This window comes from Tenrec ecaudatus, chromosome 10 (assembly GCF_050624435.1).
Source record: "Tenrec ecaudatus isolate mTenEca1 chromosome 10, mTenEca1.hap1, whole genome shotgun sequence".
NCBI classification, from domain to species: domain Eukaryota; kingdom Metazoa; phylum Chordata; class Mammalia; order Afrosoricida; family Tenrecidae; genus Tenrec; species Tenrec ecaudatus.
Window position 1 is genome coordinate 132,033,544 of NC_134539.1, and position 15,311 is coordinate 132,048,854.

The 15,311-nt window shown below is 60.3% G+C and overlaps 1 protein-coding gene across 1 annotated transcript in view; it reads left to right on the forward strand.

Annotated features, from left to right (window-relative positions):
• The window catches only part of FAM117A (family with sequence similarity 117 member A), a 48,045-nt gene that overhangs the window by 30,317 nt on the left and 2,417 nt on the right, over nt 1–15,311 (forward strand). Inside the window, exons 3-7 of the mRNA XM_075561649.1 lie at nt 6,923–7,018; nt 8,561–8,671; nt 11,197–11,331; nt 12,386–12,587; nt 13,843–13,972. Coding sequence (XP_075417764.1) covers nt 6,923–7,018; nt 8,561–8,671; nt 11,197–11,331; nt 12,386–12,587; nt 13,843–13,972 — 674 coding nt within the window. The remainder of the gene's footprint in view (nt 1–6,922; nt 7,019–8,560; nt 8,672–11,196; nt 11,332–12,385; nt 12,588–13,842; nt 13,973–15,311) is intronic.

The following is a 15,311-nucleotide window of genomic DNA, read 5'->3' on the forward strand; positions in this document are numbered from 1 at the left end:
GCAAGACAGAGGTCAGTGATGCTCCTCCGCGGGTCTGGCAAGGCCAGGCCATCCAGCTTTCCTCTTTCCCCGGGATGGGCTCCAGCCCTCGAGGAACTCTTAGCAACCTGTCAATATTGTGGCTGCAGTTGGGAGGTGGGAGAACATGGATCAACGAGGGCATCCAGACCAAAATATGCACCATCCCTGGCCTTCTGGGAGTTTTCTGCTTCTAGGCTTTGGGCTCCATTCAAATTCCTCTTTGAGCGCCCCTGGCCTGGCACGAGCCACCGTCTTTCCCCCTGGCATTGTGCTGTGGTGAGCACACAGGCTTCACAGTGTTTCCCTACACCGCTGCTTTCTGTCACTGCTGCAGGAGGCACTGGAGACGGGGACGTGTGGGCGACAAGGGTAGGGAAGGTAGCATGTTAGGATCTTCCAAAGTCCTTGAAAACTTTTAAGCAATTTAAGTTGGGTTGAAGCCAGATCTCCTTGCAAGTGGTTTGAGCTAGAATGTGGCTGTTTCTAAATCTGGCCCCACCTCTGCCCTTTCTCGTGGCCACGCCAGCACCATGGCTTATTTCCTGCTGGGCATCCTCGCTTCTGCTTTCCTGCCCTCCCCAGCCCTGGCCCCGAGGACACTGCCAGATTGGGAATGTGGAGTCCACATCAGCCCTGGCATCCGTGGGCCAACCAGCTCCCCTCTCCCAGTCCTCTAGCACAGGCAAGGGCCGCCCATTCGGAGAGTCCCACACCTGAGCAGCCAACACTGCTGTCGAGAGCGCCCTGCATGCTGGGTGTTCAAGACTCCTCTCAGGGCACAGGACAGAACTCAAAGCTCTCAGTTCTTGAAGATGTCAGGCTGCTAACAAAGGCAGTGTCCTTGTCACCTGTTAGTTGTTGCTGCTCTTAGGAGCGGGTTGTATCCAACAGAGGGTCCTTGTCTAGGGCTGCCGTGTCAGAGATAACACGCGTAGATGGCTTTCACAGGCAAATTTATTTCTCAGTTGGGGAAGCCAGACTTCTGAATTGAGAGTCCTGGTCCAGAGGAAGGCCTTCCAGCTTCTGTGGGCCCAGCAGCCCTTTGAAGTCTCCTCGTGTGTCGGCATCCGTCTCCTCCTGGGTCTAGGAGGTTCTGACCACTGGTCCCAGTGCACTCCCGCCCAGCTCTTCTTTCTTGGTGGTAGTTGGGTACCGCTTTCTGGGCTTGCTTTTGCCTCTGGCAAGGTAAAAGATGATGCTTGCCGCACCCCTGAGAAATTCCTCTTCGACCAGGGCTGTGACCCGAGTCAGGGTGTTCCATCCCACCCCACTCCCCGTACAAGGGATGGTGATCCTGTCAGACCACACCCGGGGAGATGGTTACTGCACAACAGCCCCATGATTCCATCCACGACACCCAGGGACTTCCTCCTGGGCTAGCTGTGTTGTCCGCTGTTCAGGAGCCACTGCAGAGTGTAGCCCGAGTCAGGTAAGTTTGATGTGGAAACCTGGGTTCCCCACAGATCTGAGGCAGGGGGACAACAGTGAGGGCGACTCTTAGTCAGGGACTTGGTGGCGTGACCCTGGTCCCTGTCACTTCTCGGAAGGAAGGGCAGCGATGAAAGTGGCCATCGGTGTAGGAGTGCGTGGCAGTGCCTGGCGTTCTGAAGCAGGACTCGCAGTGGGAGAGGAAGGGGGCCCAGGGGCTCCCCGAGATCAGCCGGCGGAGGGCTGAGTGGTTGGGACCCACAGGAGGTGGATTCACAGTGGAGTCCAGAGGCACCACCATCTGGAGGAGGGGGTTCTGCACGTGCCAACCCCTCCCGGGTCCACTGGCCCCCACTCCCAGGCCAGCCTGTGAAACGGAGCTGGCCACCACCGGGTGCTTCGGGCTGGCGGAGGCAGGACGGGTGGCGGCGGCCCCTCCCTTCTTGCTGTGCAAAGCATTTGTGTCATCTTGTTGTCTTGTGGAGAGGAAGTGGCCTCACCGCAGCTGGAGCGGCTGTTTGAGCAAAGCGTTCTGGCTGGTCTTGCCCCCCCCCACCCCCCCGCCCCAGCATCTAGGCAGGGCTCTGGGTACCCGGCCCACCTCGTTTCCTCTGCTGTCGCCAGGTGAGCTGGGGAGGCCTTGCCAACGGACTTTTCCGTTAAGCCAGACTTACCCATTGGGAGGGGAATCACCCGTGCAGTGGGCGGAGGTGGCCGGCTTTACTTGGGAAGACTGCCCTTTCTCCGTCATTTCCCTAGCGGTGTGCTGCCCTGCTCCCTTCCCCAAGACACTGCCTCAGCGGAGAGTGGTGTCTGACCCCGGGGCCACCGCCAGGGACTTCTTGAGAGGTGTGGGGACCTGGGTACAGCTCCTGCTTTCCAAACTGGACCCCAAGGCCAGCTGTTCGGCATCTGGTTTGGCAATAGCACCGGCTGAGAATGAGGCCATGGGCCCAACTGAGATGGTGGCTTTGGCTCCCCAAAGCCAGCATTGGCGGCGCTGGCCAGCAGAACCCCCTCAGAGGCTTTTCCCGCCTTTCTGTTTGTCCAGAGCCCCAGGAGCTGCTTCCCTGCTGGACTTGAGTTGAGTTCCACGCGTAGTTCCTGGCCATCTAGCATGCCAGGCACATGCTGCTCCTGGCTGCTCCTGCCCAAGGACAGTGGCTTCTTGTCCCAGGGCCCTACCCAGCTCTGCAGGACGCTCCTCAGCTGTCCCTGGCCCTGGGGGCATTGCTCAGATACAAATGGTGGGGGCTTGGGGGTGGCCCAAGGAAAGAAGGTTCTAGTCTGCACCACCCGGCCCCCGCCACCTCATGACACGCCCCGCCCCGACTGCCCTTCCCAAGGCTGCTCTGGGAGCGCAGGGTCTCAGACCAGGCTCCTTGGGTCTTACCCGCATCCAGTGGATACCACTCAAGGCTCATCAGCAGCCTGACTTTGCCCCCAGCTGCCCCCACCCCCACCCCAAGCTGAAAGGTCACAACAAGTCTGCTCTGCCGTCCGGTCCAATCTGGCGATGTGCTCTGCTGGTCTTGAACTCGACCTGCCCCAAAGGGCCATTCTTAATGTTCATGTAAAACGCTGCTGGGGCCCACAGGTGGCTTTCTTTCTGGGCTGTGATTGCCCTGGGCTTCCAGGGACCCTGGGTTCTGCCCTTTATGGGGAGACCCAGAGGAGGCTCTGGACTGGCCCTCACGGCAGCCCCAGTGCAGCTGGAGGGACGAGAAGCCCACACTGGTTTCCATGCCTGCCTTAGCCACCCTCGGTGCCAGCACGTGCTTGCAAACAGCCCCATGTTAGCCCGCCTGCTGGAGGGGGTTCCCCAGGCTGCTGGAACTAACTGCCTCGGCCTTAAGTTCTGGAAGCCCAAAGACCAAGTCTACTCCCAGGGGCTGAGGCCAGTGTGTCAGTCAGAGGGACCTCACAAATCCCAGAGGGTCTAGGGGAGAACCTGTTCTTGGCCTCTCCTGGCTGCTAGCGGCTGCCAGCATCCCTTAGCTTGTGGCCGCATCCCTCCAATCTCTGACCACTGTGCCTTCTCCTGGGTGTGTCTGCACTTCTTTCTCGGAAGGACACTTGTGATGGCACTTAGGGCTCCTCCCCTCAAGAGCAACAATGCTATCACGTCTGCAACAGCTTGTTTTATCAAAAGAGGTCCTGTGTAGAGGTTCCAGGGGTCAGGCCCTGATATCTTGGGGGGGGGGCATTTTTAATTGACCACACCTGCTGACCTCATCTCCTAGCACTCAGCTGTTGTCACAGCTGCCTCCTCTTGATCATTCTTCAGCATTTGGGGTTCAGTCCTGCCTCGGGTCTTGGTCTGGTTATATCGCCCAGGCCCGCTCCCTCACCTCCTTCAGGTTGTCGTCCAGGTGGTACCTTTTCAGGTCAGTGTATTTAAAACCATAGCATCCTCCTGCCTGTCCCCCAGCCCAGCACTCCTTGCCGGGCACCCTTCACCCTCCCTCCCCATCCCCTAACCGGAACACAAACTCCACAGGGCGGGGCTGTCTGAGATGGTATCACTGCTGAGATTTGGGTGAGACGTCTGAGCGTAAGCTGCACATGTTGTTCGTGATGTTGGTTGCAGCCCCCACCGTGTAGCTGTGCTCTTCCCACCCGCTCCTCGGGTACCTCGATTACTTCCCTTTGCCCGGCATCCCTGCCCCCCCCTGCTTTCCCAGCCTTGTCTTTTGGCCCATGCTGTCCTATTGATCCTATGGCCCCTGGGTGTTGGGGGTCCTTTCGCGGGCCCATCCCTCGCTTGGCTGTAAGGTGGTCTCTGCGAGCGGGTGGGGTGAGTTCCGGGTTTGGAGGAGGGTCTAGGTTTCTTCCAGTCTCCTATCAGCAGTCTAGTCTTCCACGGGATTCTGAATGGCCTTCTACAGTGCCCCTGCCCCTCCCGTGGGGACGAGGACCTTCCGTTGTAACCCCGCCAGAGTGGTTGGCAGTGGTGGCCGGGCACCATCTGGCTCTTGTGGTCTGACGCTCGAGGAGGCTGCCAGTGTGAGCAGGCCATTCGCTCTTAGGGCTGACGTTTACTGAGATGTCCATCTTCTTCACTCGCCTTTGCACCTGGGGTAGACACTAGTAACTGCCTCTTAGACGCCCGCTCACGCAAGCTTTGAAAACCAGACAGTAGGACGTAGAGCATTTTCTGTCCAGACGCCGTTGTGCCTGCTGACGTTGCTGGAGCCCGGCATCCACCGTGCTGTGTGGCTGCATCCCCCAGCACCCGGCGCAGCCCTGGCCACAGACAGCGTGCCTTCCCGAGCTGTTCGTCAAATGCATGACTGTTCGGCCGGAGCCCTCCACCCAGGGTGACAGGGTTAAGTGGTGGGGAGAAAACGTGGGGCGCACTCTCTCCTCGGGAAGTGTGGGTGGGGTGGCATCTTGGAGAGACCAGGCTGCACAGGGCGGGGGGAGAAAAGGAGATGCAGGCGGACTTGCCTGGACTGGGCGGAGGACCCACCGAGTGTGGAAAGCTGGTGAGACTGTGCCCCGGGGTGGGTGTTGAGACAGAGTCCTGGCGACAGAGCAGGCGGCTCTGCTGAGCGGGGCAGGGCGGGTGGAGGAGGAGAGGCGATGGTCCTGCCTACCGTGATTTTTACCTCTTTTCTCACCGCCCCTGCTGGCTTGCTCCCCAACCTACACACACACACACACGCACGCACGCACGCACGCTCGCTCACTCACTCACTCACTTCAGGTGAAGGTTTGTAGGACGTGTCCGAGAGCGGGGTCAGCCTGCAGGTGGCTGCTTCCTCCACTTCTCACCGCCCACCCGTGGGGACAGCGGGAGGGTCAATGGGAGTCATTCCCTTGCCCTTGTCATCCTGCAGGCTTGTGTGGGACTCAGCTGAGCTCCAGGAGGACCCTTGTGAGGGGTTCGAGGGGCCTCTGGGGGGCGCGGCTCGCTCCCTGCCTCTCAGCCTGTGTGCTAGAGCAGCCTTTTCCAAGGCTCTTGCCGAGAGCGCCCCAGACATGGGCATCTGGAAATGGAGCTGAGGCCTGGATTCCGTGTCCTGTCAGCGCCAGATTCCTGGGCCCGGGTGGGATGGGGGCTGACGGTGGGCTGAAGGAGGGGACTGTGGAGAAGGGATTTCTGCTGCTTCCTGTGATGCCAGTGTGGGGACCAAGCAGTCAGGGCAGCTGTCTCCCTTGGCTGTGTCTCCGAGCCCGGCCAGGGCTTGGTCAGCGGGCAGCTGGTGGAAGGAAGAGCCAGGGAGGTGCAGGCGTCCCGCAGCCCTGCCCCACAGCTGTCTCAGACGGCTCTGCCTCTGCTCGCAGAGTCCCCGGGCTGCGCTCCCAGCTCTCCTAACAGCTGTGCGGGTGAGCGCTGCCCTCATCGTCCCCTTTCCTGTTTGCAGCCGCCTCTCACCTCTCCGGGGAGCTGGGCGGCTCTTCTGGACGAGCTGGTTCCCAGGCCCTCATGCCTTTGGCAGTGTGTGCTGGGATGTCAGAGCAGAGCTGGTCCCTCCCCCTGGGGTCCCTCCCTTGCAGTGGACATAGGGACACTGCTAAGGCAGGAATCTGGTCCTCCCTGGCTTGAGCCTATTAGAGCCTCTGGGTACAGAGGAGAGAGTTGGAGAGGAGAACCCTTCGTGGGGGCTGAGCAGGGGTCAAGGGGAGTCAAGGTAAAGTCATGGAGGCCAGGAATCATTACTTGGCCCAGAGCTCTGGCCCTTCCCTTTGGGAACTGTCTTCTCCCCACTTGTTCGGGAGGGCCTCCAGGGGGGTCTGTGTGTGGTGCAGGGCCAGGCCCAGGGTGAGGCCTCACAGGGCACAGGAAGCCACCTACTTGGTTCTTTCGGCCCCGGACCCAGGGTGGGACACCTGCTGTCTCTGTCACCAATGGGGGATCCTCTGCTGACGACTCCCGGCGGGGCTCGCAGGAACCCGCGCTGCCTTCGGCACAGAGGGGAATTGAACTCAGAGCCCAGTGGTCCCGGGGCACAGGCCCTTTTGGAGCCGGCCAGGGTAGGGAGACGTCTGGGGTGGGCCAGACACACCCGGCTGTGCTCTCTCGATGGAACCACCCAGCGACCCTGGAAAGCCTGGCCCGGCGACCTGCTCGTGAACACGAGGGCCACGGACACCTGTGGAAGGCCGTCCTCCTGAAGCACACCGGGCCAAGGGGTCCCAGGCCCCTGGACAACACGGGCTTTGTTTGGTTTGGCTTTGTTTTGGGGGCGGGGGGGGCAGGATAGGGAGGGAGAGCACATCCTCACCATTTGGGGTGCACCTGGCATAAAAGGAGGGAGTATGGAGGAGTGGGCTTTACAGGCTACCGGGAGAGGTATCCTGGGGATTGTGGAGTGGGAAGGCGACCACCATTTGGTGGGGAAGCCTGGAAGAAAAAAACCAGGCTGGCGGGGTTCCGCCACGGGCCGCAGAGGCTGGGCACATCTGCTCCCAGGGCCTGCCCGGTGCGCGCTGCGAGGTTCTGTCTCACCTGCTTCTCTCCCCGCAGACCCCCGTGTCTTGGCAAGAGCTAGAAGGCGAGCAGGCCCGCTCCTGTACGCACAAGCGCTCAGCATCCTGGGGCAGCACAGACCACCGAAAAGAGGTGACTGCCCCTGGGACTCCGTGGCTGGGACCCCTGCCTCCTTAAGCCCCGGCACCATGGGGTCACGACCCCACTCTGAAGTAGAGTCAAACCAGGACTCTTCACACCCTCAGCCTCCCTTGTCCTGCATCGACTCCTGGGTGCCTGGTTCCCAGTCTCGTAGTGGCCAGCCCTCAGGAGCCCGGGCCCTGTGCTGGAGAGGCCTGTGCCCCTCAGCAGCCAGGCACAGCAGGTGAATCTCACTGTGCATTGAGTTAGGATCCAGAGAAGCGGGTCAGGATGTGAGAAAGACAGGGACTGAGTCCCTGGGAACTGGGAGCCCTCGGCCTGCCTGTGCTCCACTCCTCATCCAGCCTTCATTCTCAAGTAGCAAGAAAATAGTTCAGTGTTCTCAAAGCCTGTTCCTGGCCCGCCCTCTCCCTCAGGAGAAGGCTAAAGGCCGGGTCCAGGGCTCCCAGGCCAGCTCCACCCCGACACACTGTGTAATGGTGCCTGAGGGGCTATTGCGGGGCTCGGGACTCCCTTTACAATGAGAGCAGCTTCCGCCCTCCTTGCTGCTCAGACCGGCCATCCCACGTGCAGTCCAAGCGCACACTGAGTGCAGGGCTGGTGGGAAATGCCCCGGAGTGAGGCTCCAGTGCTGGGAACCGGCACGTGATTCATGCTGAGGTGGGGCCGGCGCTCGCTCCTCTGGGCTATCCTGGTGGACCTCCTCTCCAAATTCCATCCCGCGAGGCCGTGCCCCCGCTGCCCCTCGCCTCCCTTTGCCAGGTGAAGGCATGCAGGTTACAAAGGTGACTGGAAATTGATGCTGATGGACATGGAAGTCAGTATCTCTGGGTGGTGGCAATGGGGATCAGGCTCCGCTGTTCAACCAAGAGGTTGGTGGTTTGAATCCGGTCAAAGGCACCTCAGAAGGAGGCCCTAGGCACCTGCGTCCCCCGAAAGAGTCGCCGAGCACCCTGGGAGCCCAGTTCTACTCCGACACACTGGGAGGCCTTGATTCAAAAGCATCTCAACAGCAGTGTTCGCTAGTCTGTCTGTCTTTATGGAGGTCAGTGCAGAGCCTGGCTTTCCTTCCTGAGAGCCTGCCCATCGCTCTGCTGAAACTAGGGGGATGTTTCCATCCTTCCTGGTCTTGGGGACTCAGCGAGCCGTGAATCTACTTTGAGGAATAAATGGGCGGCTCGCATCCAGAAACATCATTTTCCATTTCTATTAATAGAGTCGTCTTCCAGGCTCTTGGAATCTGTGCAGGGCAAGCCAGTTTCAGGGCTGCATATTTTTAATCTTATGGAGACGGATCCGTAGAGGGAACACATGGTAATTTTAAAAGTCGTACCACCTCACGATGCAGGTAGCCAGCTTGCTTGGGGAGCATCCTGTCACCACTGGAACCACAGTGAGCTTGTTAGAGCTGGAAGATTAGCTTCCGGCCCAAGAGGATCATCTCCCTGGGCCTCTGGCTGGCACCATGCTTGCAGGGAGGAGACTGTGCAGCCCGGCTTTGCTCACCTGCCTCCTCTCCCCTCCTGCTGCCAGATCACCAAGTTGAAGCAACAGCTGCAGAGGACAAAGCTGAGCCGCAGCGGGAAGGAGAAGGAGAGGGGCTCCCCACTCCAAGGGGACCACGCTGTGCGGGGAGCGCTCAGGGTATGTGTCCCCCTCGCTCTTCCTCCAGCCAGGACACCGGGCAGAGTTCTCTCGGGTCTGGCCCTTCCCAAGACCTGTCAGGCTGTGACCCACCAAGGGGAGTTTGGGTCCAAACCTGGAACTTGCTGAGTGGCACTGGAAGGGCTTCTGGCTTTTCTGGATTTCTCTCTTGGCCCCCTCGCGCCTCTGACTGTGAGATAAATGACACACCAACTGAGGAGGCCACTCGGCTTAATGGACCAATCGCAGTCAGCCACTGTCCCCAGATCCCTTACTTCACTCTGCTGGGTGGACAAGACCCCCACTGCCGCTCCTTCCCCAGGAGCAGCACCTAGAACTGTGCGTGGTGGTTGGGTGCTGTTGAGTTGATTCTGACTCACAGCAACGCTCTATTCAAGAGGACAAACCCTGCCGGGTCCGCGCCCTCCTTGCCGTTGCTGCTGAGTTTGAGCCCTTTGCAGGCACGGTGTCGGTCTGTTTTCATAACGGTATTCCTCTTTTTCGCCGGCCCTTTCCCTCACCAAGCCTGCTGTGCCTCTCCGGAGACGGGCATCTCCTGAGGACGTGTCCCAAGTCCACGCGAGGAAGTCTCGCCGTCCGCGCGCTCACGGAGCCTCTGGCTGCACGTCGTCCAGTCAGAAGTGTCCACTCTGGCCCCGCGCGTGTGCTCCGTGTGGTGCGACAACACCGTCCCCTAAAAGCACAGGTCTTCCTCGGTCGCCCTTCTCCGCTGCCCAGCCCTCGCGTGGCCGACGACCGAGCACGCCCTGGGTTGCGCCTTAGCGCTCGTGGTGGGACCTGTGCTTCCGACTACGTACCACAGACGCGCCCAATGCACTGAAACAGCATTTCATTTCTTGGCCGCGGCGTCCGGAGACACGGGTTGTTGGTCTACGTGAATGAGATCCGTAACGGCTTTGGTGCTGGTTCCATTCGCATGATGTTGCTTATCGGTCCAGTTGGGAGGACTCGTTTTCCTGATGTTGGGGTCCGATCCGTCTTGAAAGCTCTGTGTCGTCTTTGATGTTTATAGGGAGTCCTCTCCACTCCCAGCAAGCGCGGTTTGTCACCTGTGTGTCACAGACCGTGACTGGCGAGTGGACCATGCAAGCTAGGGACAAAGAAGAATGCACGCTAGCTGGCAAACCCGGGCCTGGGGTTAGAAATGATGCCAGGCGTAGAATTCCACAAGACCAACCGTCTTCATTGGAAACAGAGTTTTCCCCAACAATATGAATGGTGACTAAACATGTGGACCTCACCAGATGGAACATTCCGGAATCTCCTCAGCTCCGGCTGTGTGCAGAGATGATGGGGAAGCTCGACATCCTGTCGGAAGAAAGCCAGGCGCTGACTGCGGACTAGACGACACTTACTCAGAAGCAAGTTCAGGGTGAAGCTCGGGGAAATGAGAGCAAGCCCCCCAGAGCCAGCAGCGTACCACTTTGAGTGTACCTCACGCGAATGTAGAGGCGCCGCCAGCAGAGGCTCCTGCACCGAGACCTGAGGAGCGGCGGGGGACCTGGCAGACCTCGCACACGGAGAAAGCAGAGCGTGATTAAACAGCCAGGGGAGGGCCAAGAGACCAAAGTGGAAGTCAGACGAGCCTCTGAACTTGCTCTGAAACATAGAGAGGCGAGAGACGACGGAAGGAATGATGGGAGAACCGAGCAGAACATTCCAGAGGGTGCTGGAGAAGACAGTGCAGAGAGGTGTAGTTAGAAAACCAAAAAGGGACAAGCGCACTTGGCACTTCTGAAACGACAGGAAAAATCCAAGCATCCCGTTGTCACCGCAGAGGATGCTGTGGGCCAAGACTGACGGGCGCAGGAAGTGTCAAGAGAAGACGAAAGAACTACAGAGTCATTGTACCGGAAACGGTTGGTTGGTATGAACCATTTCTGCAAGCAGCGGTCATGGAGGAAGAAGCCCAAGGTGCACTGCAGTCATGGGCGAGACACAGCTTCGGGAATCGATGGTCTGCCTGCCTGCTGACGGATGTCGCAACACAGGATGGTGGTCCAACGAAAGGTGGGATTAACTGAGCAATACCATGCTATCACATGCAAGTAAAATTTTGCCAAAGACCATTAGAAAGCATTGGCAGTGCACTGACGGGGGACTGCCAGAAATCCAAGCTGGCTTCAGAAGAGGGTGTGGCAGGAGGGATGTCATGACGGACGTCGGACAGATCTTGGCTGAAAGGAGAGACCACCAGAAAGCTGTTAGCCTGTGTTTCGTTGACAGGGCAAAGCATTCACCCGCGTGGGTTCAAACAAATGGGCAGAGCTGCGAAGAACGGGCATCCCAGACCACTCTGCCGTGGCCCTGCGGAGCCTGTACACAGGCCCAGAGGCAGGTGTGTGCGCAAGGGACGCAGGCTGGTGTGAAATCAGGACAAGAGAAGAGAACGCAGCATCAGGGTTGGGGAAGACGCATTTGCAGTCTGCGAGTGGCGGGCCTTGCTTGCTCATAACTGTGGGACTGGAGCTTCCCGTGATGGCTTCGTTCGCTTCTTCCCGCAGGCATCCCCTCCCGGCTTCTCCTCAGGGCCCGCTGTGCTCCGCCTTAGCCCCTGCCTGCACAGAAGCCTGGAAGGGCTGAACCAGGAGCTGGAGGAGGTGTTTGTGAAGGAGCAGGGAGAAGACGAGCTGCTGAGGGTGAGTGGCTGCTCCCTGGACACGCCTCCTGATTCCAGCTTGGGGAGGCCCAGGAGGCTTGCTCTCTGGGGGCTCGCGGGCTATGGTATGGAAACAGAACTAGGCCGACAGTCCCGACAGGGAGGGGCGCAGTGCGTTTATGAATTCCCAAAGGACTGAACTACAGGGCGTGCCGAGATGGGGGTGTCACTGGGAAAGGAGCAAAGGCTGGCAGTGAGGAGGTCCCAGCTGGGGCAGTGGCCCATCGTCCTCCAGCCACATGGCCAGCTCCCCACTCCCCGTGTCCTTGGCACCGTCGCCTCCTCTGCACTGCAGTTGGTGCTGTGCGGTAGCGCCTGCTCCTTCCAGCTCCACCTGGAGACGGGCACTCGTTCCTCCGTGCTCCACTCCCGGGAGGAATTATTTGTCCCCCCTTCTGCTGCCTCGAGGCCTATTTTTATCCCGACACAGTGGAGTTGGGAGCGCAGGTGGGACTGCCTGAAACCCTCAAATGACACTGAAATGACACGCTCCTCAGTTCATGCTTCAATTGAATGTCTGACTGGAAACCACGCACACGCCATGGAAGTTCTGCTGAAGGTTTGGTGGGGGGGGGGGTGACTTAGGTGTTTAGCCCCTGGGAGGAGTCGGAGCACTTGGCCTGCAGGCGTGTGCAGCACGTGCTGGTACCATGTGGCGTTCACCTCTGTGCTCCCCCCAGAGCCAGGTGTGCAGGAGGTCCCTGCCCTCAGGAGGCTTTTAAGCTGGGCGAGTGGGGGGACACGGCACATGGATTAGATCGTGGAGTCAACATGTCATCACACATGAGACACAGGACTATGGGATAAGAGACCGTGGTGCTACAGGAGAGAGAAGGGGCCCACTGCCGACTGAGAGGGGGTTGCAGAAATAGGGGCTTCCAAAAGCTTGTGGAAAGAGGTATTGTCTCTCTGAAGCCCTTGTAGTGACGCGCAGGGATGCCTGCTGGTGCCCTGTGTGTGGAGGATGAGAGTCACGGCGGGGAGCGCCCGTCACGATCCCCAGAGCACTGACATGTGACCCCGTTCCCCATCAGATCCTCGACATCCCAGACGGACACCGGGCCCCCGCCCCTCCCCAGAGCAGCAGCTGCGAGCATCCCCTCCTTCCCCCGGAGCCTGGCAACCTGGCCAGCTCTCCCGTCGTGCCCCTGGCATCCCCCCAGCCGTCTGACCGGGCCAGCCGCGAGGAGCACCGGGCAGCCGTCGAGGAGCTGGCATCCATCCCCAAAGACAAAGGTAGGCTGGGGAGGGCTGGCACGGGCACAGGAGGGTGTCTGCCGCCGCTTGCACAGGAACCGGTTTCAGGGCCCCCTTCCCCTTCCTCACAGCCAGCACGCCTGTCGGAGGCACGGGCCTGCGCCAGCAGTCGTGAAGTCTTCATGTGGCTTTCTGATTTCTGGCTCACGCCCTCTCTGCCCTGTGCTTTTATTTAACCCTCACGGTCACTCGGAGCGCCAGACCCTCCCTTCCCGTTCACTGGCGCGCAGGGGCGGGGGGGATCAGCCCTCGTTGTCCTTACTGGTGGCAGCGGTGGAGCGCCAGCCAGTCTCTGCTCAAGGTCTCCACCGTGACGAGCCAGGGCTCAAGGTGGCAGGGCAGTAAGAGGTGTCAACTAAGGGCACATGGTTTTCGCCGAGGATCCCCTACTCTGGAACCCAGTTCTGGCTGCCCAGTCCCTCCTCAGCTCCTTTGTCCCTGGGGGACATGCTGCGGCCCCTCCCTTGCGTCTTGGTGACCTCTGTGGCCTGCACTGTCCGGTGGCATCCTCACAGCCGCCCGGGAGGCGGGCTGGCCAAGGCGGGAGCTAACAGAGCCCCGCAGCAAACAGCTTCGCGTCGCGCGGAGTGCGTAGGAGACCCATGCAGATGGAGTGGACACTGGCAGCTCGGACAAAGGACGCTCGCTGTGTGGAGAGTGAGCGGGGTCTTGGCCAACAGTGGGGTTGAGCAGCGACTGCTCCCGGAGAGGAAGAAGCTGTGGCGTGCGGGCAGGCAGGCAGGCAGGCACCGCCATGCTGGAAGGAGACCGCAGCCGCATCAGGGCTGCTTTGGGGCTGGTCTGCCTGCCGGGCCTTGCACCTCCGGGTGCATCACGTCAGCTGCCGGGGCTCTTGGTGTCCCTCCGAGCCCTTTTCTGAGCTGCCGGAGGGGAGCCGAGCGTGGAGTCCCTGCGCGGTGCCGATGGCCAAGGGGCTCTCATGCCAAGCAGACGGTGGAGGTGGAGGTCTCCCCACGGGAAGGGCCCTGGGGATTTACTCCCGAGGAGTCACCTCGCGGTTCTACTCGGACACATGTCGGTGGCCAGGAGTTGGCACTGACCTGGTGGCAGCTGGTCTGGTGTGGAGTCTAAACAAAGAACACACCGGGGCGGCATGAGCACCGCTGCCTACCCCTCTGCCCACCTTACCCCTCACACCCAAGGGCCGAGCTGAGGAAAGCAGCGGTCAGACCTTTCCTCCGCCGCGCCGGACTCGGCCTTGCTCTGCCCACAGCCTCCCTGGAAGAGGGCAGCCCGTCGCCAGTGCTTGCCTCTGCCGCCTCCCCTCGGCCCAACCACAGCTACGTCTTCAAACGGGAGCCCCCCGAAGGCTGCGAGAGAGTGCGGGTGTTTGAAGAAGCCTCGTGAGTCCATCGCTGGGCCCAGGGCGTGGGCGGAGGGGCCCGGCATTAGGCGTCCACTGCCCCGCGTCACTCACCTGGCGGGCCGCTCAGAGACATGGTCAGCCTGCGCCTATCGATACGGTGGTTTTCCCATGGTCACACTTGTTGACATTACCTACTCTGAGCACCCCAGTCTTTGCTTATCGTTGTCTCCATGGAAACCTGCTCCCTGCCCACATGCCAGCCACCAACCAGCTCAGCGGGAGCTGGGAGGGGAAGACATCTGAAACTTAGGCTTTGTGTCTTCCGATTTTTTCCCAGCCCCAGGGTGAGAATTTGCTAGCCCACAATGAGCAGAAGACCACGCATGAACGTCGCAATGAGGGTGCTCTGAGGGTGCCAGCCATGCTCCCCGGCCGCGGATAGAAGGGGCTCACCTCCCTGGGTGGGCCCGGGTGAGAGCGGAGCCTACCAGACTTGCTTTCCGGTGGTTTCTGAACCAAGTCTGTTGGCGGGAGTGCTTCTAGGATCGTCCCTCCTAGACCGCAATGTCCAGACCTTGGACTGTTCCCGCCGGCTCACGCGGAAGTCATTCTTAGGGTTTTTCTTTATTGTAGCTCCCTCCCTTTAGCGGGGGGCACCGGGAGCTGGTTTTTTCCATGCCCCAGACAGTCTTGCCCCAGCCGACATCCCTCACAGATGCACCCTGGAAGTTGTGGTTTCGATGGCAGGCTGGAGGCTTAGTCATGGTGCAGGAGTGGAATTTGAGCTGGGGCCGGGTTTGGGTCCTGGAGGACACTAAAAAGGGAAGGGGCAGCCCCAGATGGGTGGGGAGCAGGGAAGCATGCTGCGCCCCGAGTGGAAGAAAGCCTTCGCTATCGGGCGGTGGGGTGCGTCCATCGTTATCTCGTTGCCCAGATCCTTTCAAGACCCCTGCAGGGAGCTGAGGGCAGATCTAGGGAGACTGGACTCTTCATCCCCAACTCCACCGCATAGCTGAGTCTTGACCTGCTAGGCAGTGGGCTGCTTTCTAGCTGGCCGCCGCTGCGCTGACCACGCAAGGGTTTCTGCTGGAGAGGTTCCCGGGGTCTCTGTTCCATGACCGCTCCTCCTGCTGGTGGGGCACGCTCTCCTCTTCCTCGCTGCCCTCCCCGCTCCGATCGCCTGGCTTTCCCAGCAGAGCAGTCGGCTGTTCCGTGTCGTGCTGGCTGGAGTCCCATCCTTGCCCTTCCACATGTACGCTCCAAATACCCAGAGTGCTGCCCCCACCCGGCTCAGCACTGGGAGCAGGATTCTTTAAAAGCCTTTCTACCAGGGACCTGCCACTGTGGGGCCTCCCCAGACAGACCCGACACTCCTC